This window comes from Natator depressus, chromosome 27 (genome assembly GCF_965152275.1).
Source record: "Natator depressus isolate rNatDep1 chromosome 27, rNatDep2.hap1, whole genome shotgun sequence".
In the NCBI taxonomy this organism is placed as follows: domain Eukaryota; kingdom Metazoa; phylum Chordata; order Testudines; family Cheloniidae; genus Natator; species Natator depressus.
The window spans coordinates 11,938,004-11,961,863 of NC_134260.1; the positions used below are offsets into that span (position 1 = coordinate 11,938,004).

The following is a 23,860-nucleotide window of genomic DNA, read 5'->3' on the forward strand; positions in this document are numbered from 1 at the left end:
AATTGACTTTGATGAAAGTGGACACAGGTTGCAAGTAGCCTTATTTTAAAAAAAAAAAAAAAAATTCAGGCTTTGCCAGCTCTTGAGCTATTTGATGTTTTATGGAATGCCTGAAATTCAATGATTACATCAGAATGTCATTTCATCTTTTTTTAAATTACATTTCTAGCCTTTGTGACTGCAGAGAAAAGCTGAAAAATAGCCACCACCATCTAGCTCTAAGATTGCACTTATCCATAAAACTCAAAGTGCTTTACAAAGGTCAGTATAGCTACCCCCATTTTACAGATGGGGAAACTGAGGCAGGAGGGGCCTGCCCAATGTCACCCAGCTGGCCAGTGGCAGAACCAGGCCTCTCATTATTTTATTTGCATTGCCATGGTACCTATCAACCCTTGTCAAGGACTAGGACCCCATTGGTGAGGTGCTGTACAAACACAGAACAAAACCTCACAGTCTAGAAGCAGGTCTCCTGAGTCCCAGTCAGTGTCCTACCCATTGCCTCTCATGTGTATTCTAAAAGCAAGTTCAGAGAACCCAACTTCTAAAACTATATAGGTCATGATTGTTAAGCTAATGATGAGTAAGGCTAAGATTTTGTCAGGAGTATTTTTAGTAAAAGTCACGGACAGGATGTGGACAACAAACAATAAATCATGGAAGCCTGAGCCTGAAGTCGTGGAGATCATTTTAAAATCCTGGAATCTGTGACCAACTTGTAGCCTTAATCATGATATGTGGGGAGCCTGGCTCACGATTTTTGAGCCCTTAGCACTGACAATACCGAAGACCTAAATACCCCCCTACCAGCTTTTACAAATCTCTAAGATCAATAGAAATGTTTCCATGGGTTGTTTTTTTTTTTTAATTATAAAGATACCATGTTTTGTTTAGGCTTTGACATCCCTCTGAAGTATTTGCAACCCAAATATTGCTGCTTTGTAGGACAAAAACTAAGCAGTGAAACTTAAAATAAACCAAAGCAGAAAGTGATCAGTTCTACATTTTGGTTGTCTGAGGGTAACATTTTCTAAAGGGCCTAAGTGATGTAGGGCTGGTATTCACAAAAGTACCGAGGTGCTTCATTTCCATTGATTTCCAGGGGAATTAGGCAAGCAGGTATCTTTGTGAATCCCATCCCTAAGTCCCATTTGCAAAAGTGACTTAAGGCCAGAGTTCCAAAGGCATTTAGACCCCTAAAGATGCAAATAGGTATCTAACAAGATTGACAGATGTCCCTAAGCAGGACAGGCTCCAAAATCCCATGGACTTCAATGGGAGACAGACATCAAACTCATTTAGACACTGGTATATACCATTAAGTATCTATTTGCATCTATAGGCACTGAAATACCTGAATTGTATACTGAAATTGCCCTAAATTGGATAGTTGCATTTCAAAAAAATTACCATAAGTCAAGTGTCAAAAGAAAACAAATATGTTAATGATGACAAGGCAGTTGTATTTGCAATTATTCCTACTTTAATAATAGAAGGCCTTTAATAAAAAGGGGCAGTCATTTGCTATTCTTGAAAATGATATTTTTAGCCTAACCATGTCCCTTTGATCTATAATTCCTTGCTGGTGTCATCACAGGATTGAGAGACCACCCTCTGCCATTATTTATTACATGTACACATAGAATTTGCTTTGTAATTTACAGCAAGCGAATGAAAGAGCAAGTTCTGTCATTTGATTGGCTAGTTAATTACAAGATGGTCATTATGCTTGTTTGCGTCAATAACCATTTCATCCAATAGCTCCAGCCCCAGGGTGTTTGCCCACTGTGTGTCACAGATGGACACCAGTCCTCAGGGGTCCCAGGTGTATTTGGGATGTCATAATCCCATTGCATATTATTGGTATCCCGAAACTTGGTGCTGAATGGTGCCAAGCACCTGGCAGGAGAGAATCCATAGTCCTTAAAATAGTCATGACTGACATTTCTGACAACACAGCTGGGTATTATGCAACTCAGATGGAGGGGGAAGGAAAAGAGAAAGGAAAGTGACTAATCATGCAAATTCAGAGTCTGATCCAAAACCCAATGAAGTCAATGGGGAAGAAGCTACTAGATCGCACGCCCTGGTTCTCATGGTTGACTTTAATTTTCCTGATATTTGCTGGGAGAGCAATACAGCGGTGCATAGACAATCCAGGAAGTTTTTGGAAAGCGTAGGGGACAATTTCCTGGTGCAAGTGCTAGACGAGCCAACTGGGGGGGAGCTTTTCTTGACCTCCTGCTCACAAACAGGGAAGAATTAGTGGGGGAAGCAAAAGTGGATGGGAATCTGGGAGGCAGTGACCATGAGATGGTCGAGTTCAGGATCCTGACACAGGGAAGAAAGGTAAGCAGCAGGATACGGACCCTGGACTTCAGGAAAGCAGACTTTGACTCCCTCAGGGAGCAGATGGGTAAGATCCCCTGGGGGACTAACATGAAGGGGAAAGGAGTCCAGGAGAGCTGGCTGTATTTCAAGGAATCCCTGTTGAGGTTACAGGGACAAACCATCCCGATGAGTCGAAAGAATAGTAAATATGGCAGGCGACCAGCTTGGCTTAATGGTGAAATCCTAGCGGATCTTTAACATAAAAAAGAAGCTTACAAGAAGTGGAAGGTTGGACATATGACCAGGGAAGAGTATAAAAATATTGCTCGGGCATGTAGGAATGAAATCAGGAGGGCCAAATCGCACCTGGAGCTGCAGCTAGCAAGAGATGTCAAGAGTAACAAGAAGGGTTTCTTCAGGTATGTTGGCAACAAGAAGAAAGCCAAGGAAAGTGTGGGCCCCTTACTGAATGAGGGAGGCAACCTAGTGACAGAGGATGTGGAAAAAGCTAATGTGCTCAATGCTTTTTTTGCCTCTGTCTTCACTAACAAGGACAGCTCCCAGACTGCTGCGCTGGGCATCGCAACATGGGGAGTAGATGGCCAGCCCTCTGTGGAGAAAGAGGTGGTTAGGGACTATTTAGAAAAGCTGGACGTGCACAAGTCCATGGGGCCGAACGAGTTGCATCCGAGAGTGCTAAAGGAATTGGCGGATGTGATTGCAGAGCCATTGGCCATTATCTTTGAAAACTCGTGGCGAACGGGGGAAGTCCCAGATGACTGGAAAAAGGCTAATGTAGTGCCAATCTTTAAAAAAGGGAAGAAGGAGGATCCTGGGAACTACAGGCCGGTCAGCCTCACCTCAGTCCCCGGAAAAATCATGGAGCAGGTCCTCAAGGAATCAATCCTGAAGCACTTACACGAGAGTAAAGTGATCAGGAACAGTCAGCATGGATTCACCAAGGGAAGGTCATGCCTGACTAATCTAATCGCCTTCTATGATGAGATTACTGATTCTGTGGATGAAGGGAAAGCAGTGGATGTATTGTTTCTTGACTTTAGCAAAGCTTTTGATACTGTCTCCCACAGTATTCTTGTCAGCAAGTTAAAGAAGTATGGGCTGGATGAATGTACTATAAGGTGGGTAGAAAGTTGGCTAGATTGTCGGGCTCAACGGGTAGTGATCAATGGCTCCATGTCTAGTTGGCAGCCGGTGTCAAGTGGAGTGCCCCAGGGGTCGGTCCTGGGGCCGGTTTTGTTCAATATCTTCATAAATGATCTGGAGGATGGTGTGGATTGCACTCTTAGCAAATTTGCGGATGATACTAAACTGGGAGGAGTGGTAGATACGTTGGAGGGCAGAGATAGGATACAGAGGGACCTAGACAAATTGGAGGATTGGGCCAAAAGAAACCTGATGAGGTTCAATAAGGATAAGTGCAGGGTCCTGCACTTAGGACGGAAGAACCCAATGCACAGCTACAGACTAGGGACCGAATGGCTAGGCAGCAGTTCTGCGGAAAAGGACCTAGGGGTTACAGTGGACGAGAAGCTGGATATGAGTCAGTGTGTGCCCTTGTTGCCAAGAAGGCCAATGGCATTTTGGGATGTATAAGTAGGGGCATAGCGAGCAGATCGAGGGACATGATCGTTCCCCTCTATTCGACATTGGTGAGGCCTCATCTGGAGTACTGTGTCCAGTTTTGGGCCCCACACTACAAGAAGGATGTGGATAAATTGGAGAGAGTCCAGCGAAGGGCAACAAAAATGATTAGGGGTCTGGAACACATGACCTATGAGGAGAGGCTGAGGGAACTGGGATTGTTTAGTCTGCAGAAGAGAAGAATGAGGGGGGATTTGATAGCTGCTTTCAACTACCTGAGAGGTGGTTCCAAAGAGGATGGTTCTAGACTATTCTCAGTGGTAGAAGATGACAGGACAAGGAGTAATGGTCTCAAGTTGCAGTGGGGGAGGTTTAGGTTGGATATTAGGAAAAACTTTTTCACTAGGAGGATGGTGAAACACTGGAATGCGTTACCTAGGGAGGTGGTAGAATCTCCTTCCTTAGAAGTTTTTAAGGTCAGGCTTGACAAAGCCCTGGCTGGGATGATTTAATTGGGGATTGGTCCTGCTTTGAGCAGGGGGTTGGACTAGATGACCTCCTGAGGTCCCTTCCAACCCTGATATTCTATGATTCTATGATTCTAAGTCATGAGGACTTTGGATCTGGCCCAAAAAGCAGGGCTACAGCTCTAGTTCCAAGAACAAATGGAAAAAATGGGAACATCAGGGTCACTGATCATGTATCAAAATTATTTCTATAATATAATAAATAACCTTGCCCTTTTATAAAGATACCTTGCTCAAATATAGGGCTTTCATCTTTAGCCCCTTCCATTTGAAGCTCTCAACGTTCTTTGCTAACCTTTGTGAATCAAGTCTCCCAAGACCTTCATGTGAGGCAAGTTGAGATAATTCTACCCATTTTACAGTTGGGGAAGCCAAGAGAGAAAGAGATTATGGCTAAATTTTTGAAGTTTGCATGCCTAAAAATAAACTTTGACTGATATGCAATGAGAGATGTGGCCACCTCTGGGAAAAGGTCAGGCCCCTTGTTTAAGAAGTAGTTTAGGGATCCACCCTATAAATGTTTGGTCTAAGGCACAGATCCTCAAAGGTATTTAGGTGTCTAACTTGCATTGATTTCAATAGGAATTAGGTTACCCATATGACTTGAACAAGTTTTCTTCCAGACGCTGACACAGATTTCCTACCCACTTCTGATTCCCAAGTCTGCCTCAACTACCTGACTCTGATAAAAATAGAGAGAGAAGACTGTGGATTTGATTCTCATTCACAATCCAGGCCCCTTGATGCTGCTCAAGTGGTGTAAAGGGACCCTAGTGCCAATGAAAATTGGGGTCTGATTGGACAAGGATGCAAAGATCTGCATAATGGTGGGGGAAGGAGGGGTTGTCTATGACTAGTAGCTACTGCAATGCAAATTATAAATTAAGGTTCGGGTGATATCTCAGAGCTTGGAAGATCAGTGCAATTCTAGCCTGCTGCTTTGTGTCTGTCTGTATGTTGGCAGAGTGCATCTCCGTCTGGGTCTGTGCACACATTCAGAGATATTTAGCAGAAAGGTCTGTGGGAGTTAGAGTGTAAATATTTCACAGGGAACCAAAAAAAAAAAAAAAAAAAAAGTGTTACTACAGAAACGAATTTACATGGAAGAGCTAAAAAAAGCCCCTAGTGATGTATTGCAGCCTTAATGGTTTCTATGCCAACCACCTGCAGAGCTAATTCTACAACTGACAAGACATGTCTGGGTTTGGGGAAGCCAGACGAATGGGGAAGGGGCGAAGCTGGCATAAAGCATGCACCAAGCACGGGGGTTCGACTGCATTCGTTTGATCCCAGTGGTTCTGGGCATGGAATGGGGGTCTGGAAACCACCCACCCACCCAGAATAGTAACAGCCCAGGCACGGCCAGCCGCACGCTCACACAGAATAATCCTCCACTGGGAGAAGAATGCATCGTTCCAAGGCAAAGGGATCAATGAATTATAAACCACAAGCGGGCTCAGGTTAAATTTCTCTTGTCGTGGCTTCAAAGCCTGACATCTGTGGTCAGGGCACTGTCTAGAAGATGACCTCAGGTACTCAGTCCAAACTGACAGAGGATGTAACTCACATTGGGCCTTTCCCTGCTAATTAATCATCCCAATCTCTTTACAGCATCATTAAAGGGGGCTGGAACATTCAGAGACGCTCCTGGTCCTGTCTGTTCCGTCATGACCCTTGTCGTCTGCCCTTCCGGCTCAGATTTCATTGATATTCTACAGCACAGAGTGTGGGGCCCCATTACATTAGGCACTGCATCTGCAATTAGTGAGACATTGGAAGCTATGGAGGCAGGGACTATCTTGACATCACAGCCCTGCTGGGGCTTTGCTTATGAGGTCAAACACTCCAGGAATGCCCATGATGACATCAAACACAAAATAATGACAGTGTACAGAATTCCCTAGCCTGTGTAGCTGTTATGAGAGACATGAAAGTTAGGGTGCTCTGGTTCTGATAATTCCTTCCTCTCCTCCCCCACAAGCATTCAAGGAGATGAGAGACTTTGGGTCAACATTCAAATAACCTACATACAGTAGACTATAAGGCGTCAGATATAGTCTAGTAGGCTATTCTAGCAGACTATAAGGCAGGGGTGCTGGAACAAATTTTACAGTGGGGTGTCCTGAGACCCATTGAACCAAACTGTAAATCCTGTATACAATGGAATCCACTTCGAGCCAGGGGGTGCGGCAGCCCTCCCTGTTCCAGCACGTATGCTTTAAGGCTTAAAATTGCAGAGTGCAAATCCTGTTCTTCTGGGGCGACAGGTTTCACTTGGCTTCAACTGAAGATGCTTATTCTCTTTAGTAGAAAATAACACTCCTGATCTTCTAGAGCATCCACTGGAGTGGCTGAAGGAAGAAAACCACAAGAGGTCTTTCCCAACACAAAGGTCTGTGATTCTCTGCTGCTTATGCCCTGAGTCAGCAAACTAAGGTAGTTGTATGGTGTCCATTTCAGTAGTATGTGAGCGCCTCACCATCTTTCCTGGATTTATCCTCAAAACATCCCTGTGAGGTGGGGAAGTGCTGTTGTCTCCACTGGACAGATGGGAAACGGAGTCACATAGAGGCTAAGGCCTGGATCCTCAAAGGTAGGTAGGCGTTTAACTCCATTGGGTGGAGGCCTTTGAGGCCCTGGGCCTAAATGACACATGAAGTCTGTGGCAGAGCTGGGAATTTAACCCAGATCTCCTGAGTCCCACACGTGCCTAACTTTATGAAAGTAAATTAGTCCCATTGGAGACAATGGACTTCCCACATGCTGATGGTTAGGAACATACCTTGCTGAATAAGGGTCAGAATTACATACAAAGACCTCAGTTTTCCAAAGCGACTAGTAGTTTGGTGCCCAGTTTGGGGGACTTTAAAAAGGGACCTCGTTATTTGTTAATTCTGTGCATCCACCTTCTGGAAATCAGGGCCCCTTCAGGCGTCCCAAGTTTCCCCCCCTCTCAATAAATACATAAATAAATTAAATAATGGATGCACCCAAAAGCACTACTAGTGGCTCTGGAAAAGTTAGGCCAAAATATCTGTCTCCCAACTGCAGCAAAGCAGGGATGAGAATTCCTTGTGACCGCGGGGCTCAGTGACATGCCACAGCAGAAATCCAGAGCCTGATGCTTCCCAATTTCCATGTTCTCACATATTTGGGGCTGAGGGGCAAGATCCAGAACAGTGAGATTCCCTCACCTGATGCTGAGCAGGGGCCTGGTTTTATGCACCTGGACATCACACATGGGACAGTATTTGTTGGTCTCCAGGTAACGGACGATGCAGGTTTTACAGACTAAAGAAAGAAAGAAAGACAAAAATAAATAGGGTAAAATCAACATACAGACACACAGGGTGAATATCACCCTGGGGCAGAGTCAGCACAAGGCCTAGGCGCCACTTAAGCACTAGGTATTAAGTCTCACTTAGGATCCATTTATAAATGGTGCCGAAGCAGGATAGAAGTGGTGTCTGACTTTCCCTGGCCCTCTGTACAGGGCTGGCTTTCACCCACAGCGAACAAGCAGCTGCTTAGACATTCTGGGCAAGATAATTTTTTACCCTCACTGATTGGAAAGTAATCTGTGACAGCCTCTATTTAATCCAGCTGTTAGCAGCCATATATCAATGAGAGGGGGATCCCACCAGTAGGGGCTATTCCACATTCCCCTCTTATCAAGGCACAGCTGCCCTTACACCTTGCTTCTCTCTGCAGGCATATTAGAGGAATTACTGGATTGGAGCAGACCCTGGGTCCAGCCAGTCTAGGATCTTGTCTGTGAACAGCAGCTGGAACTAGATGCTTTAGAGGAAGGTAGAAGAACCCAAAAGCAGGTAGATATGGGATTATCCGCCTCATACACATATAGCTCTCATTCTGATCTCTAATAGCGAGAGATTGCCTTACACCCTGTATAGCACAAGGGTCCCTTCCCAAATGTTTGTTGTTGTTAATTATAACTCTGGTTATTCTTGACAACCATAGAAATGTCTTGAATCTTGCTAAATTCTTGGCCTTAGTGAATTTGTGTAGCAGTGAGTTCTAAAGTTTAATCCCATGTTGTGTGAAAAAATATTACCGTGTATCAGTTTTCATTTTCCCCACCTTTTAAGGTCCCCTTGAAGAAATCCACAGCTTTGGCGTTTCCACCCAAAGGGATGCAGCAGTTTTCCTTGGAAATATGGTAGGATTCTAGCTTCACCACCCCCTCCCCAATTCACCTCAAAATTATTGAACGGGTAATCTTAGGCCAAGAGTGACTAGGGGTTCGGGGTGCTTCAAATTTGGGGGTGTCTCACATGACAAGGAGGGCCTGGTTTCCAGGAAGGGAGAGCTCTGCTCTTCCTGAAAAACTAGTATCAGCCCTCTTTAAAGGGATCGCAAGTTAGGCACCCAAAAAATCACTAGCCACTTTGGAAAAATCTTGGCCCATGGGGTTATATTCTGGTGAGCAGCTGGGGAATCTCTCATCACCACCAGCTGGCTTCTGAGCTTAACACCCAGAAAGGAGATCTGCCTGGTGGAATGAAAGAAGAGAGCATTTCACTGGGAACAGCTGATTTCCCCTGTTTCCCCCCACCTAGGTACAGAGGAAACTTACAAGAGTGTAAACATTCCACTATGGTGGTTGCATCTATGAAGTAGCCACCACACAAAGCACACATCAAGTGGGGATTCAGCTCCGTGATCTTTATCCTGGTGGTTCTGTGCATTTTGGATCAGGGCCTCAGCAGATCCTCTCTGGAAACAAACACACACACCCCACCCCGAGGATCAAGTTAGTGGCATCTACAGGGTCATCACCCCTCCTGGAATATTACAGCAACCAGAACCAAGTCATCAGCTGGAGCTAGTGAAGGCAACATTCCAGAAGCAAATGGCTCAATAGGTTACAAACCACAGGAGTCTCTGGTTTTAGGATTTATTCCCCCTCCCCCCCCCACACACACACACATACACCTTGTAATCTGGGTTCTGTGGTCAGGCCTTGCAAAGCCTCTGAAATTGCAATAATACAGAGAGAGGACTGAGCATTTGTATTTTAACAAAACAAAACACCTCTTTTTCAGCCCCCGCAGAGTCTGACTGGGACAACTTTACAATGGGTAGCAACCTTTCCAAATGTAATCTTGTTGATGACACTAACTGGTTATGGGTCTGCACAGTGCCTAGCGCCTAGGGGACCAGAACTGGTCTGGGTGTTACCACAATAGAAATGTAAAGTAATAATAATACTCATGGGGGGGAAGATATAACTCACCTAGAGTATTACAATCTGGCCCATAGTGATCCTACAGCTTACATTATACAGTGAATCTCTCTTTACTCCCAAATCCTGACCAAAATACATACAAGATAAAGAATTTATTTAGTAACATGGTTTTATTTTTTTAAATGGAGGCAAATCAATTCAGAGAAAACAACGGGCAGCCCAGCTGAGTATAAAGAAGTGATGCACCAATTTGAGTAGTAAAGGAGGTAAGAAACAGATACAACATGCAGGTTTCAGGTTTTATAGCTGCTTCCTTACTGCGTTTCAAAGCTGGGCAGAAATAATAGGTCTAAACCGAACGCACCCAGCCCAGGTTGTCCACTCAGGATTTTGCCTGTTTTGTAGATGCAAGGATGGAGATTATTATAGGAACACTTTTTTGTTAAATGGAGCCCTTACCAGGGAATGCCCCAGAGCCCTCTAAATTATCTATTTAAACAAAAATAAAAATCAAGAGCCTCATTGCTCATTGTCAGCTAACAATAAACTCCTCCATCCCCAATATTCTCTTCCTCCAAGTGGACCTCTGCCACCAAAGCCTGGACGCACACTACCTCCCTGCCTCTTTCTCCACAGCTGTAGCCCATTACAAGATCATCTGTAATCAAATTATGGCCAAATGAAGCCCGCCTTTTGTGTGTGCTACTTGGGCAAACCTCAAGGAAAAGGAGAAGAAGGGGGGGAAAGAGGAGCAAAGTCTGCGGCCCTTGAGCAGAAGGATCACAGCAGCCCGACGCTGCTGGCATTTCAACCCTACCCAGCTAGGAGCTGAAACAGCTTCACCTTAAAAAGAAAAGGAGGACTTGTGGCACCTTAGAGACTAACCAATTTATTTGAGCATGAGCTTTCGTGAGCTACAGCTCACTGGCTCTCCACGTGTCCTCTTTCATTCTTCCCCAGCCTCCTGCTGACACTGGATAACAAAGCCGAGGGGAGATTTCACTTTCTTCCGCGGTCTTCCCCCGGCCCCACACTCACTCCCAGCCCCCCCCAGCAAGGCCATGGTCCGGAACAAATCAGATAAATGGTCTAATTGAACATTAGCGTGCAATTCATTAAACGCAGAAGCCCGGAGAAAGGCAGGCGCGAGAAGCCCCGCTGCGCGTGGCTTTACACGACCTGTGGGTGCCTGCGTGCGCCCATCTCACGGCCAGAGCGGAAGGACAGGCGTGTCATACCCTATGACACACACATCACACATGCGTTTCTCAATTAACAATATAGAGGCACATAGACAATAAGCATAGAGGAGACACCACCCAGACACATTAAATAGGCGGGCTGTGTGAATATTAATCATCTGCACACACACACACACAAGTTTACAACTTCAAAGCAGTGTCATATTAGACACACGGGCATAGTGTTACCACCATCACATGCACATTCCTATTGTGTGTCTGTACACTCATACCGAGTCTGCATACATGACAATTATGTTCTTCATGCCTTATTTTGTAATCAGTGTGTGTCTATATTTTATTTCATGCGTGCGTCCATTATCTACCATATTGGTACCATACTTTGAAGATGTAAACTGCTATACAACTGCTACACACACACACACGGAATGGGTACCTATGGCATCATCTAGAGTGCAAATACACACCCATCTACAGACACAATGCAGGACCTTAGGATTCCCTTCTAATCATGCATAAACGCTGGCCATAATCTGCCCCCCCCCATTAGCACATGGAAGAATAGAGAGCACCCGTCCACACCCACGCATGGCATTGTCATGTCATGCCACACCCACCCAAAACAGTCTCTGATTATCTCTACCGCGTCTCTAGAACACATCCACTGCCCCTCCCACACACACACACACACAGGCCTAGACCCACACTGTGGGGTCGTTCATTGCAGCCTAACCCAGGCACACAAATACCCCCCTCCCCCATTCCCCGTGCCCGGTGGCGCAGCGTGGGCACATACCGCAGTCAATGATTCCCCGGGCACGGACTGAAAGGTGCCCAGCCACCAAACCTCAGCGCCCCCCGACCCGCATTTCCCTTGTTGTCCTTCACCGCTCCGATCTCCCAGCCGGAGCCCGGCGGGGGGCCCTACCAGGCTCCGGGGCCTCCGCTTGCCTTCCACTCGCCTGCCAGCCAAGGCTCAGGGCGGGGAGAGCGGAAAACGGGGGCTCGGAGGGGCTGGCCAGCCTGGCAAAGGTGCGAAGTGGCACCTTTGTCTCCCTCCACCCCCCGACCGGCTCCTTCTCCGCCTGCCCGAGCGCAGCACCGCCCCTTTCCAATGCCTTCATGCATGCATGCAAACCAGCCCCCCTCGCCCCCCAATCAGAGCCACCGACACCCGCGGGGGGGGGGTATTTAAATAGATGGATACGTATGGCTCGGTGGGGAATAGACCGAGGGACCGCATTTAAAGGGACAGGCTCTTCCTCCACGGGGGAAATCTAGGCAGGGGAAGGGAGCGATTGGTGCCAGCTAAAAAACAAAAAAGCTGGCTCCAGCCGCCTCCGGGCCGATGGGCGAGGGCCAGGCATCGCCTGATTGTTCTGCGGGCCTGGGGGTGGATTTTTAGGCCGTGGGAGCTGGCAGTGAGATTGGGCCCTAAACCCACCGCAGTGAAGCGCCTCTCCTAAATATCTGCCAAAAGCAAGGCAAGAGGGCAGGCGTGTAGGGGATCTCCTGGACTTCTGGGGGGGGGGTGGTCCCCAATAAAAGAAATCCGGATTGAGACTGTCCCTGCTGGGATGTCCCCTAAACGGCTCCCAACGCCCCTCTCCCCAAGCCTCAACTGGTGTGAATGGGAACTCGGTCTTTTGTCTGCATTCCTCCCTCCCTTGGGGTATTTATATGTTTTAATAGGAGTGCATTTTGTTTTATGGTAAAAGGCATTTTCCGCCGGTGCCTTGTGGTTTCTATAGAGACTCCAGAACCGGCTGCTGGCCCCTTGCCCGTGACAGAGCACAGGGCCACACACCTCATTAAGGCAGGAGATGAATTTAACAATTGTACCTGGATTCGCGGGCACGCTGAATTTTGTGGCGTCGTTGTTTTCAAATCTGTGACCTGCTTTGGCTTTTCACAGCCAGGCACCCAAATAGAGATGGGGGGGGGGAGACAAATAGCTCGCCTTGGCTAGAATGAATACATTTGCTTTGCTGCAGGGGGGGGGGGGGGGCAGTTGGGAGACTTTTTTTTTTTTAAGTGTGTGTCTACATATGCACGCCCCGGGAGAGAGAGGGTGTGATCGTTGCTTGGAAAGCAGAAGGGGAGTGGAGTGAAAACTCCAGGGCTGGGCACAAAGATAATAAGCACCGGGCAGAATTTTTAGTGGCGGAAAAACATGACTTGTCTGCAAGGGGCAGCTCCCATGGCCCCCCCTTCCCCCCTCCCATTCACACGCGAAAGAAGGCAAAACGGAAAGGGGAAAAACAACGGGTTTTGCCAACATTTTATCCCGAGTTTGAGACCTTGAGCGGGATGTTTGCTGCACGAAATAAAGTGGGGTTACAATCTAGTCCCCCTGGGAAATACATCACCAGTCGATGCAATCAAGTGCAGAGAGCTGCAGAAAGTCGCAGATGTCAATGTAATTGCTGTGTTCGCCCCCCCCCCCCCGCCCCCCGCCGCCCCTTCCCGTTACTTTAATATTTACTATAGGAGACGTTCTAGCTGGGGCCCCGAATCGCTGCCGTTTTATTGTTTCTATGGTAACTCCTATACTTGGCCAGGAGCCAGAATATTATTACAACCATCCGAGGTGGAGGGGAGAAGGGGGGGGCTGAAATAAAATCTATTTCTGTGCAAATGAGTTTGTGCGTGACGTCAGTCGGAGGCCAGGCTGTTAGGAACACACACACACACACACACACACACACACACAGATTCAGTCCCCTTACAAGCCATTCGCTGGGGGGGGGGATTTATTTATTTTATTTTATGTAAAACCCTTGTTATTCAATTAAAAAAAAAACCCACACACACCCCTCTCGTGGCTAGTCCAAATGAGCTGTTCCTTAACAAGTCCTCCACATGCCGGGCATGGATTTGAAAAATGGAAGCTTATCCACCTATTATAATCCAGACCTGGCGTTAATCTATATCGGATCGAGTGCAGCGCATTGAGGGATTCCTCAGAGCAACCTGGGAGAGGGGGGTTGCCCTTGGGATGCAGAACCATTGTAAAGGATAGGTGCAGAAGTGTGTACGCGCGCGCACACACACACACACACACTAAATGATGGGGAAAGCGCTTAACGTTCATAGAAGCTGTACCCAATACCAATCAAAGAACCCCCATCAATACAGTGACGATCAAACTTCAAGGCAAAGGTGGGGACCAAGCCGCGGAGGTGAGACTGTGGGACAAAATTTAAGCACAGAGGTGGGTGTGTCTCAGGGGAAGGGGGCCGAGGAGAAATTGGGACCAGCCTGCTCTCGGCGGTGGCTAAAGTCACACCCACCCCCTACCCCCTTCAGAGCAGGCAGCTCAGGGGAGCAGGAGCGCGGTTTGCCACCCAGCATTAGCGCCTGCCCGCTGGGGAGCATTTGTGGGTGGTTTGCAAACAGGCCAACCACACAATAGATGCGGGTCAGAAAGAGGCTCGTGGGTTTTTGGAAACGCCTGTTCTGCTTTCTGGACCGGATTGGGTTATTGTTCCCCCTCCCCCATCACCTTTCTCCCGGCCCCTTTTCCCTTTGTAGATTCCCAAGGCAAAAGCACTTCTCACACTCCTTTGGGGGTCCCCTTGGCTTGTTTGCTTCCACTCCCCCCACCCCTTGATTACACTTAATAGCAGCACGTCTCCCCCCCCCCCGCCCCCGCCCCCGCCCCCTTCAAGCCTCAGCATCATCAAGGTAGCTCTCCAGAGTGAAGTGCCCCCCAGACCCCTTACAAGTCGCAGGTGACGTTGGGGCTGCTGATAGGCTCCCTGTGCGCTGGTTTCTATAGTTACCTGCAGGGTAACAGCTGGCAAGATGCCAACACCAACAGCCAAGCCGAGGGGGGGAAGCTTTGGCCGGCTTGGTGCACCTGAAATCCAATCCCCCTCCAGTGACTTGGGCTCTCGCAGGGCAATGAATTCTGCAGGTCCCCTGCTCCCTGCGCCTGCCTTTTATTTTATCCTCCCCGTCTAGCAAATGGCGTCACGGGTCTCTAAAGGAGAGAGGGGAAGGTGGAGGGGAGGGAGAGCCCGAGACGCCAGCACAAACCGGTTTTAATAAAAACGGATGATAATAATCATGATTTCATGACTCAGATATGGCTGGCGCTGGTTAGGCTCCTTTTAAAAACGCTCACACACCCCCGCCCCCAAAATAAGCACCCTCCACCGCCCTGATCTTTTCCCCACCCCCAGCCCCAGAAAATAAACAAACTCAATCCTCCTCCACTCCCGCATCCGTCCACCCACCCACCTACCTTCCTGTATATCCCCCCTCCTTTTTTTTTTTTTTTAAAGACCTATTTAAACAGCTCTGATGCATCTTTCCCCTTCTACACTAAACCAAGAGCTGGTTGCCTTTAAATGCCCCCTTTGGGCTTAATTTTGCAGAGGCATCCCGTTCCCTTTAAAAGGTTAACTCCTTAGGGACCTGAAAGAGACTGGTCTGTGATGTAACTGGGAGATTGGCGAGCTGCTTCCTCCCCCCACACTCCCGCTCTGGTAATGACCTTGGGCAAGGCGCCTTTCTTCTCTTCTGCCTCAGTTTCCCCCACCTGCGAAATTAGAGGAATGGTGCTTTCCCCCACCTGGCTGTAAAGCCTGAGTCATTTCATATTTGTAATGGGCTCCTCCTTGGTCCTCTGGTGGAAAGCACTATATCCAAGTGGAGCGTGTTGCTTTATGGTTTGATTAAACAGCGTCGGGGCTGGAATCGTTGGAGGTGTCTCTCCTCCAGGGCACAGTCCCCAGAAATCCAGATGTATACCCCACTCCTTCGCAGAACACCCAGGATTCACCACTTCTCCTCCTGCTACCTTCTCTAGCAAGAAAAGGAGGACTTGTGGCACCTTAGAGACTAACCAATTTATTTGCTCTAAGATGCCACAAGTCCTCCTTTTCTTTTTGCGAATACAGACTAACACGGCTGTTACTCTGAAACCTTCTCTAACAGTTTAGCTAGTTTCTCCACCCCTGGGGCAAGTTTTCTGAGCAGAAGGATCCAGATCTTTCCAACTCCTAACTCCACGGGAGTGGGCAGGAAAACAACATATCGATTGGCAATACAGAGAGGCATCATTTATACCCAGTCAAGACATGCCAAGCTGGTAATGCGGGCTCCCATACGCTCATTAGAAAATATTATGAATAAGATAATAATAATTAATAATAATAATAATGGCATATATATATATATATATATTGCAAAATAGACACGCCCTCATTTCACAAAGCGACACCCGCGACGTGGTCGGTTAATGTAGCCTTTGCTAGCAGTTACAGGAGGCATCAGATCCCGACAACAGGAAATTCTCCTTTCGGGTTTGCAAAGTACAGTGTGAGGAGCGAGAAGAGGGTTCACACAAAGCGGGAGGGCACGTGACCTCAGATGTGGGTCTGGATTTAAAGTCGCCACAAGGCTCCAGAACCGGAGCAATCGCCCTTTTCCCCTCCCTCTCTCTCTCTCTCTCTCTCTCTCTCAGCCTCCCTTAGTCTGTGCCGAGGACACGTTATCTTTCCAGATCACCAAAGTTTTCTCTGGTTATTACCAAACAATTTTACTTTGTTGCCGTTGCCTCGCAAGAATGCGATAGCAGGTCTGCAGTGCAACCGTCCCCGTTTGAAAGGGATGAGAAAAAAACATCTTAAAAGCAGACAATAATTCCGAGACACAGATTATTCCTCCCATGGAAATAAATTATTTTGCATGTTGATTTCCTGCAAACCTGTGGGCTATGCATCCTGCTATTATATACACACGTATATCCTGCTGCCCCCTTTTTTTTTTTTTTTAAAGTTTCCACACTCTCTGTTAACAGAAGATATTGCACATATTTTTCAATTTTTAAATCAGATTTGGGGGGAGAGGGGAACAATAAGAATTGTTCTGATCTTTTACCCTGACATTTGATTTGGTTTTAGAAGATGAATCGGAGCTTTTAAAATATAGAGAGGAAGCTCAAATCCTCCCAAGAAAATACAAGTGAAGAGCCTCACAAGGGCTTGGAGATTTGGGGGGCTTTAATTTGAGGGAGGGTGCCAGCACTTTCTGAATATCAGATCCTTTTAAGGTATCTCAAGACAGGCACCCAAAACCGCTTGGAAATCTCAGGTGAAGTCAGTGTAGAGTCAAGAAGACTTCACACCGCCAGGGACTTCTGGAGTGAACATCCTCACTTCTTTTTTTCTAACAAACCCACAACTTTTTGCCAAAAGCCAGAGTCCAAATATTCTCGACCAAAGCCCTTTCTCTCCGTCTGCCTCTCAGGTCAGAGTCTATATATTTCCAGATCCTCCACTCCCCCTCTGTCGAATCAGAAATGATGTTCTCTGGGGCTTTCCCCGGCAGATAAATAACAACAACAACAAACGTTAGTTAGTTAGTTAGTTAGTTAGTTAGTTAGTTAGTTAGTTAATAAGCCAGAAGACTCCAGTCTGAGAGGTTTTTCACATGTGAGAGGGGCGCCTGGAACCTTTGGAATTAGTACGAGCTCCATAACAGGAGAGTGGAAATTAGATAGATCTCTGCCCCTGGACCTGCCACTGACCCGTGAACCAACTTCTCAATGTTAAGGGCAGCTTTAAGGTATTTCCAGCCGCTTTCTCTCCCCCCTTCCCCCACGAAGGGGTCATTCAGAGAATTAAGCAGAGCGGGCACACACACACACCCCCGGCCCCCTTCCTCAGAACCAGGAAAATATTTGTACAGATGTAACCAAAACAGTGGTGGCTGATTCTCTCTCTCTCTCTCTCTCTCACACACACACACACACACACACACTCACACACCCCTCCTCCCAAATTCACTGCAACTGCGGACCATTTTTATCTCCTCTGGAAGCATTCAAGGCAGCATCTGACCAAGAATGCAGCTTTATGCAGGCGAAGAGAAGCATTTCCACAGACGGGCCCCAAAACTGGATTTGAGGAGGTGGGGGAGAGAGAGGAAACAGTGAGTAATTGAGTGGAAAAGCCAGTCAGAGCAGCATTAGCCTGCTAGTCCTTCTTGCTTTCTCGGAGCTATAAATAAAAAACAAACCAGCCACCAAGTACCCCTACGCAGCTGAACAGAACACTCCATGCTAGATTAACCGTCCCTTGTCCTCCAGGGCTAATGGAGAGCCGTAGTATTCAGCAATTCTATACAAAGGGCCAGATTCTGCTCTAATTTACCCTGGTCTAAAAGCAGAGCCAGTCAATGAAGTTGCTGCTGATTTCGAGGAAGAGAATTGAGTTTTTTTCTATATTTCAGGGAACAGGCGGCAGTTCAGAAACCCCTGCTATTAGAGTGTACATGTATCTGGATCATTAGGGTTTGTCCATTACATGCACAAGTTAAAAGAGACTCAGACTTAAGAGCAGCTCATGGAAATGCTGTAAGGAAGTCCCAGGGATGAATTCCAAGGCAGCAGGGAACTTTGTCAGAACCAGCGAGCCCCATTCTCCATCATGTCCTCAGACAAAACTTCGATTGACTTCTCCAGTTTAGCCCAAATAGGATCGGGCCCCCTCACTGTGAGTTTTTAAAGGCTGTTTGGGGATCGTTTTATTCTTCGCATTTCTTCTCTAAAGTTCTTCCAAGCAATTTGTATTAAAAAATCCAAGAGATCAAACTGGATCTTTTTTGCAGCCCTTGAATTTTACAGTTTATACTGTTGGGGGGGGAGTCATTTTCCTTTTCTTTCTTTCTTTCCCCCTTTTCCCTTTTAGGTGCTTAATTTACTCAACAGAGCAGAAAGGGACAGAATCAATAAAAAATCTCGTGTGGCTGCTGCAGGTTTCTCCAGCCCCAGAAGAGGACTTGTTACAGAATCTAGCCCTGCCAGAAGCAGTTGTGGGAGTCCAGGGCAACGTGTATTTGTTAGTAATTAAGTATTTTTCCAGTGAAAAACCCTTGGCATCACATCTGTTGGTGACAAGCATATTGGCTGCAGCAGTCTGGAGAGGTTTGGAGGCTGAGTTGTGTTAGACACCACAATCAATGACATGACAGCAAATTCCCACAGTCCATCTGCCTGTGTAAATCACTAGCATGCAGAGAAGAGGTGCCAAATATTCAAAAGAGGTGATGATGGGTCCCGATTTTCAAGTGCTGGGCACCAGATTTTCCAAAGAGCCCAGCTCAACTTTAGCCATCGAAATAAGGGCAAGATTTTCAACAACAACAAAAAGGGGATGTGGGGGGTCCAGCACCCAGCTTGACGATTTGGCAGCTTATTTTGGTGCCTACATGAGAGCAGAGTTCTTTTGAAAATCTGGCGCACGGCGCTCAGTCCAGGCTACCAGTGCAGTGAGGATGGATACAGGTATCTGGAGTAAACGAGTAAACTCACTTTTTATTTTGGAAGACACTGATGGGGGGGGGGGGAGTGATGCCCCAGTGGAAGACGGTGGCAAAGCTCTGCTCTGCGCTTCAGTGGTAGCAGGGAATCACCCCTCTTAGTGCTCCCAGTAGCGGCTCAATCGCTCCCCAATGGGCTGCTGTCACTTTTCAATCCGGTTGAGCGGTGGGCTAGCTTTTCGGTGGGTTTCCCAGGGAGGTTCCTAGTCCGGGAGAACTTTTCTAATGATGCTTGTTTAAAAATGAAGCGCCCTCCCAGTGGAGGTAAAAGGAATTTGGAATTTCCAGGTCTGATCTTGGCTTATTTGTGATCTGATGTTATTTGTTTGTTTTGTCTTTCCACGCAGCGTAGTTAATCATTATTAACAGACCACAAGGTCTGAAGCAGGAGCCGGCTAGGCCTGGGAGTGAAAGTTCCAGCCACTGGGCCTTGAGAATTAGAGACACTTTACAGGTTCTTTTGTTGAAGTTGTTCCCAATACACATTGGAAAGGGGCGATTGGGGACACGGGTACAGGTGTGTGATTGGCCAGCATCCGAAAGGAAGAGAGCCGGAGAAGGTGAGTCTATGTTCCCAGATGGCAATTCGCACCACCCGAAGGCAGGGGAGGGTGGTCTATGAACTCAGTGGTGCACTTCAACCCAAGGGGTGAATTTCACCTTTCCGGGAGTTCTTTTCCCCTGCTCCCAAGCTCGCCGGGACAGCGGTTCGCCACTCCCAGCCGTTGCAGAGAAAGGAGACCGAGTTTGCGGGGAGTGGGGGAGGACATTTCAAAGTCCCCCATAACTTCCAGCCATAACGAAACCTTTCATCAAACCGAACCCTAAGTCCTTGTTGCCTTGTAGCAGTGATTTGCACCATCTCTGGTCCAACTAAAAGTAGATTCTCTAGACAGCTGTCACCCCCTCCTTCCTCTCTGTCTGCCCCAGCTAAGAACTAACCCCCAAGTCCCTCCTTCTGCATGTCATTCTAAAACCTGTCAAGTCAGCGGGGAAGCCCTCCAGCAATGGTACAATACTCGAAGGCAGGAGGAATCCCCCAGACACAAACCACACACACACACACACACACACACAACACCTCAAGCTGCGAAGCAGCGCTCACTGCAGACGGTCAACCTTGCGAACAACCAACCCAGGTGCAAACCTGCCATTCGCAAAGAAGCGGAGCTCGCTGGCTCATAAATGTTCTCTCTCTCTCTCTCTCTTCCCAGCCCCCCAGCCCCCACTCAGGAATATCGCAGGGACTTGTCGATAAATGTAAACAAAGGGATCGATCGCCGGGATAAAACGCTACGAGGTTTTGGTTTGTCGAAGTTTACATCCTCCTGTACGACCCCCCTCTCCCGACTCCAGGCTGCGCAAGGGAGGTTCTCAGCTCCCTGAATGGAGCCTTCCATCCTGGACCCTAAGACAAGCCTCGAACCCACACGAGAAAAGTCCCCGTGGTTTGTCACCTCGGCCGGGGAAGAACCAATACACTGACACCTGCCCGGCCACTAGAAACGGTCCCAACGTTCTACGATGGAACGGGGCTCCCTCCATTCACAACTTGGATCCATCCCGCCTAAGACCATACACACGAGCGCGACTCCTGGACACTCTGCGAAGGGGATGGCGAACCTTGAACTCAGGGCTCTCATTTCAAAAGGCAAAACCAGCCCCATTTCCCTCAAGAATTGGCTCACTACTACAAAAGCCCCTTGACACGAGATTTCTCCCCGTCCTACCCCATCAATATCAAAGAGAACATCGATCCTCTTTGCAGAGGGTTTTTGGTTTTTTTGGTTTTGGGGTTTTTTTTGGTTACACAAGCGTTATTTCATGCAGCTTTTTCTCCAAACAAAGCAGGCTTTGTGCGCAGACGCTCCATAATAATGATGATAATACAATCTGGGGTGAGGAGAGAATATTTCCATCACATAGCTCTGTGGAAGAGGTGATGGCTAAACTGGAGAAGGAGAAAGGGACCTACATAATTATAAAACCTTCCCTCTATCCCACACATTCCCCCCCCCCCAGAAAAAAATATATGCCTTCCAGAAAGAGTTCCATAGACAAAGGGAAAGTAACTCTTTAATGGGAAGGGAAATATATATAAATGTCTCCCTATCCAAGAACTCCTTCCTTGAATTCTGGAGGGAAAGCTATAGAAATAGAGGGTCTTTGACTCTTTGACTCTTGGAGGGGTCGGGAATTCTTTATTTTATTTGTTTATTTATTCTGTCCCAAAGTAAGAAGAATGGCCCCCCTTTAATGAAAAAAGGCGACATGGAAACAGGGGGGCGGGGGAGGAGAGCCCCTTTCGTGCCCAGCCCCCCCTCCCAAGCTGAGCTATGGGCTCATTTCGATATTCTATTGCAATCTATTATTCATCAGGCATGGAGGGGCGATCCAGGCTAATTAGCTGCGAGGTGTCCACGCGTAGTTGGGGAGGGAGAAAGACAGAAAAGGAAAAAGGCCCTGGCGGGATCTCAATGGGGATTGATTTATTGTTTGTTTGCGTGGTGGGGTCGCGGGGGAGATGAGTTGCAAAGTGGATTTTAATTCCTACATCTCCTTTCTCTCTTTCTGATGTAAGAAACGGAGCCCCATTCAGATAGCTTCGTTGGACTTCCATATTGATTCGCAAAACATCGCGACAATTAAAACCAAAAGAAAATGCCCCCCTCCTCCCCCCGCAGCTCCGCTTGACTCTGTTGCCACGATTTCACCCCCACCTCCTACCCCACCAGGGTCTCCTGGCAAATCCCTTGCGGCCACCGGTGGGGGTGGTAAATTATTTCGCTATTTATTTGTTTTAACACGAGCGGATGGGACCCAGATGACTTCGGGAATGACAGAAAAACAAGGACCCCCTTCCTCTCCCTCTCTCTTTCCACACACACACCCCTCTTCTCTCTGTCGGTCCCCTCCGGGTTCAGGTCCCAGGCCCTGGAATCCCCACCCCGCCGGAGGGGGGCGCACAGGAACAATGCAATCACTGTCTCGTAAACTTGGGGGCCTTCCCCCCCAAGCTTCCCCAGATTCATTTTCTATCCAACCGTGGAGAAACCGCGCCATATTGCTCCAACAGCTCAGTTCCTAAGACCCCCCCCGTACCACCCATGCCCATGCGCCCTTGGGCATGTCTTGCGCGCCCCTTGCCCTTTGCGCGCTTACAATGTGGCCATCCCGGGGGGTGGGGTAGTTCCTGGGGGCTCGTTGGGGGGTCGGGCTCGGCAGGGTGCTGTCAAAGCCGGTTCCCTCTCCCCAAACCCCCTTCTCCCTTGCCCCCCCGCCGCCACACACACACACCGGGGCAGCCCCCGCCCGGCTGCCAGCCTCCCTGCGTCGGGGCCAAAGAAAAGGGGGGAAAGAGAAGGGATCCAAAAAGTTAGGCGTGCCAATCGGAGAGAGAGAAGGAGGCGACACCAGGCAAGAGCCAGCCGCCGGAGGAAGAAGCCAAGCGAGCGGGCACGGCGGAGCAGACAGCCTCCCCGGCTGGGGGAGAGAGTGGAGAGGTTGTGGGAGGGGAGGGGGGGAGTGAACTGCCATGTACCCGGGGTGGGGGGGGGTGAATCTCATGCAAATTCTCCCCCCTCCCGACCCTGCCAGAAAACCAGCAGCAGCACAAAGAAAGATAGGAAGCCGGGCAGGAGATGGATAGCAAATAAACCGATCGGCCATCTTGAAAGCAGAGAGAGAGAGAGAGAGAGCGGAAAAATAGCAATGGAAGGAAGAAAAAACCAATCCCCGCAAGACAGACGATGTCACAGAAGCCGAGGCAGGGAGCTTGCAGCCTGGACCGCAGACGGGAGCCCTTCTCTGGAGGGGGGCGGGAGGGAGAGATCTCTTCCCTCCCCCTCCGCCCCCCAACACCCCCCAGGGCAAAAGGGATTTTAGGGGGAGGTGCGTCCCTACCTGATCCCGGATCTTTTCTGGGGGGGGGGGGCGAGCAGGGTTGGGGAAACAGAGAGCTCCCCCAAACCCCCCCTTTCTTTCCTGTTCTTTTTTTTTCTTTTTTCTTTTTCTTTCTTTCTTTTTTTTTTTTTTTTGGTGTCAAAGCTGCGGAGCTGGAAGAAACGCGTCTCTGTAGCTGCTGATGGGATCCGATGGGGGGGGGCACAAAATGGCTTTTTTTTCCTTCCAGACAAGAGCTTGGTCCCGCCCCCTTTTGCCTCACGTGATCTCATTCCTTTAGGGTGTTTGCAAAGGGGCTGAGGTGCAAGAGAGGGAGGCGGGGGGGGAGACAAAAACTGAGATTTGTTTCCCCCCCCACCCCAGGCATCCGCCCCCCCCCCAGGAGCATCCTGACACAGCCAGCAGCATCCACCGAGGCCAACCCCAGCCCAGAGACCCAGCCGCAGCCTCGGAACCTGGGAACCATATGAAGCATGAGGTTCCAATCGGAACAAAAGCAGCCACGCTTTTCCCCCCATGCGGGGTGGGGGGGGAAGAGGGGCAGGGGGCTGGCAATCAATCGGAATCATAAGCAGGAAGAAATCCATGGGAGGGAGGGGTCGATGAGACACAGAATCCCGACCTCTGCTCCCGGATTTTGCCGTTCATGTCTGGGAGAGGTGAAGAAATTGCAGATGATCCAGAGCAACTTATGTTCCGTTTCCTTACAGTCTCCAAGCAAACGATTTTTGTTTTATTTTATTTTTTTGCACCAG

The 23,860-nt window shown here is 48.3% G+C and overlaps 1 protein-coding gene across 3 annotated transcripts in view; it reads right to left on the reverse strand.

Moving 5' to 3' along the window:
* Positions 1-23,154, reverse strand: part of PCGF2 (polycomb group ring finger 2) — a 39,564-nt gene extending 16,410 nt beyond the window's left edge. For 2 of the 3 annotated variants that reach the window (XM_074940506.1, XM_074940504.1), the window contains exons 1-3: positions 23,106-23,154; positions 9,058-9,197; positions 7,655-7,751 (exon numbers count right to left, since the gene is read on the reverse strand). In XM_074940506.1, the coding sequence (XP_074796607.1) occupies positions 7,655-7,751; positions 9,058-9,169 (209 nt within the window). In that variant the 5' untranslated portion in view covers positions 9,170-9,197; positions 23,106-23,154. Of the gene's footprint in view, positions 1-7,654; positions 7,752-9,057; positions 9,198-11,667; positions 11,930-23,105 lie in introns of those variants that run through there. The other variant, XM_074940505.1, reaches the window with a different exon arrangement.
* Between the last annotated feature and the right edge of the window lie 706 nt (positions 23,155-23,860).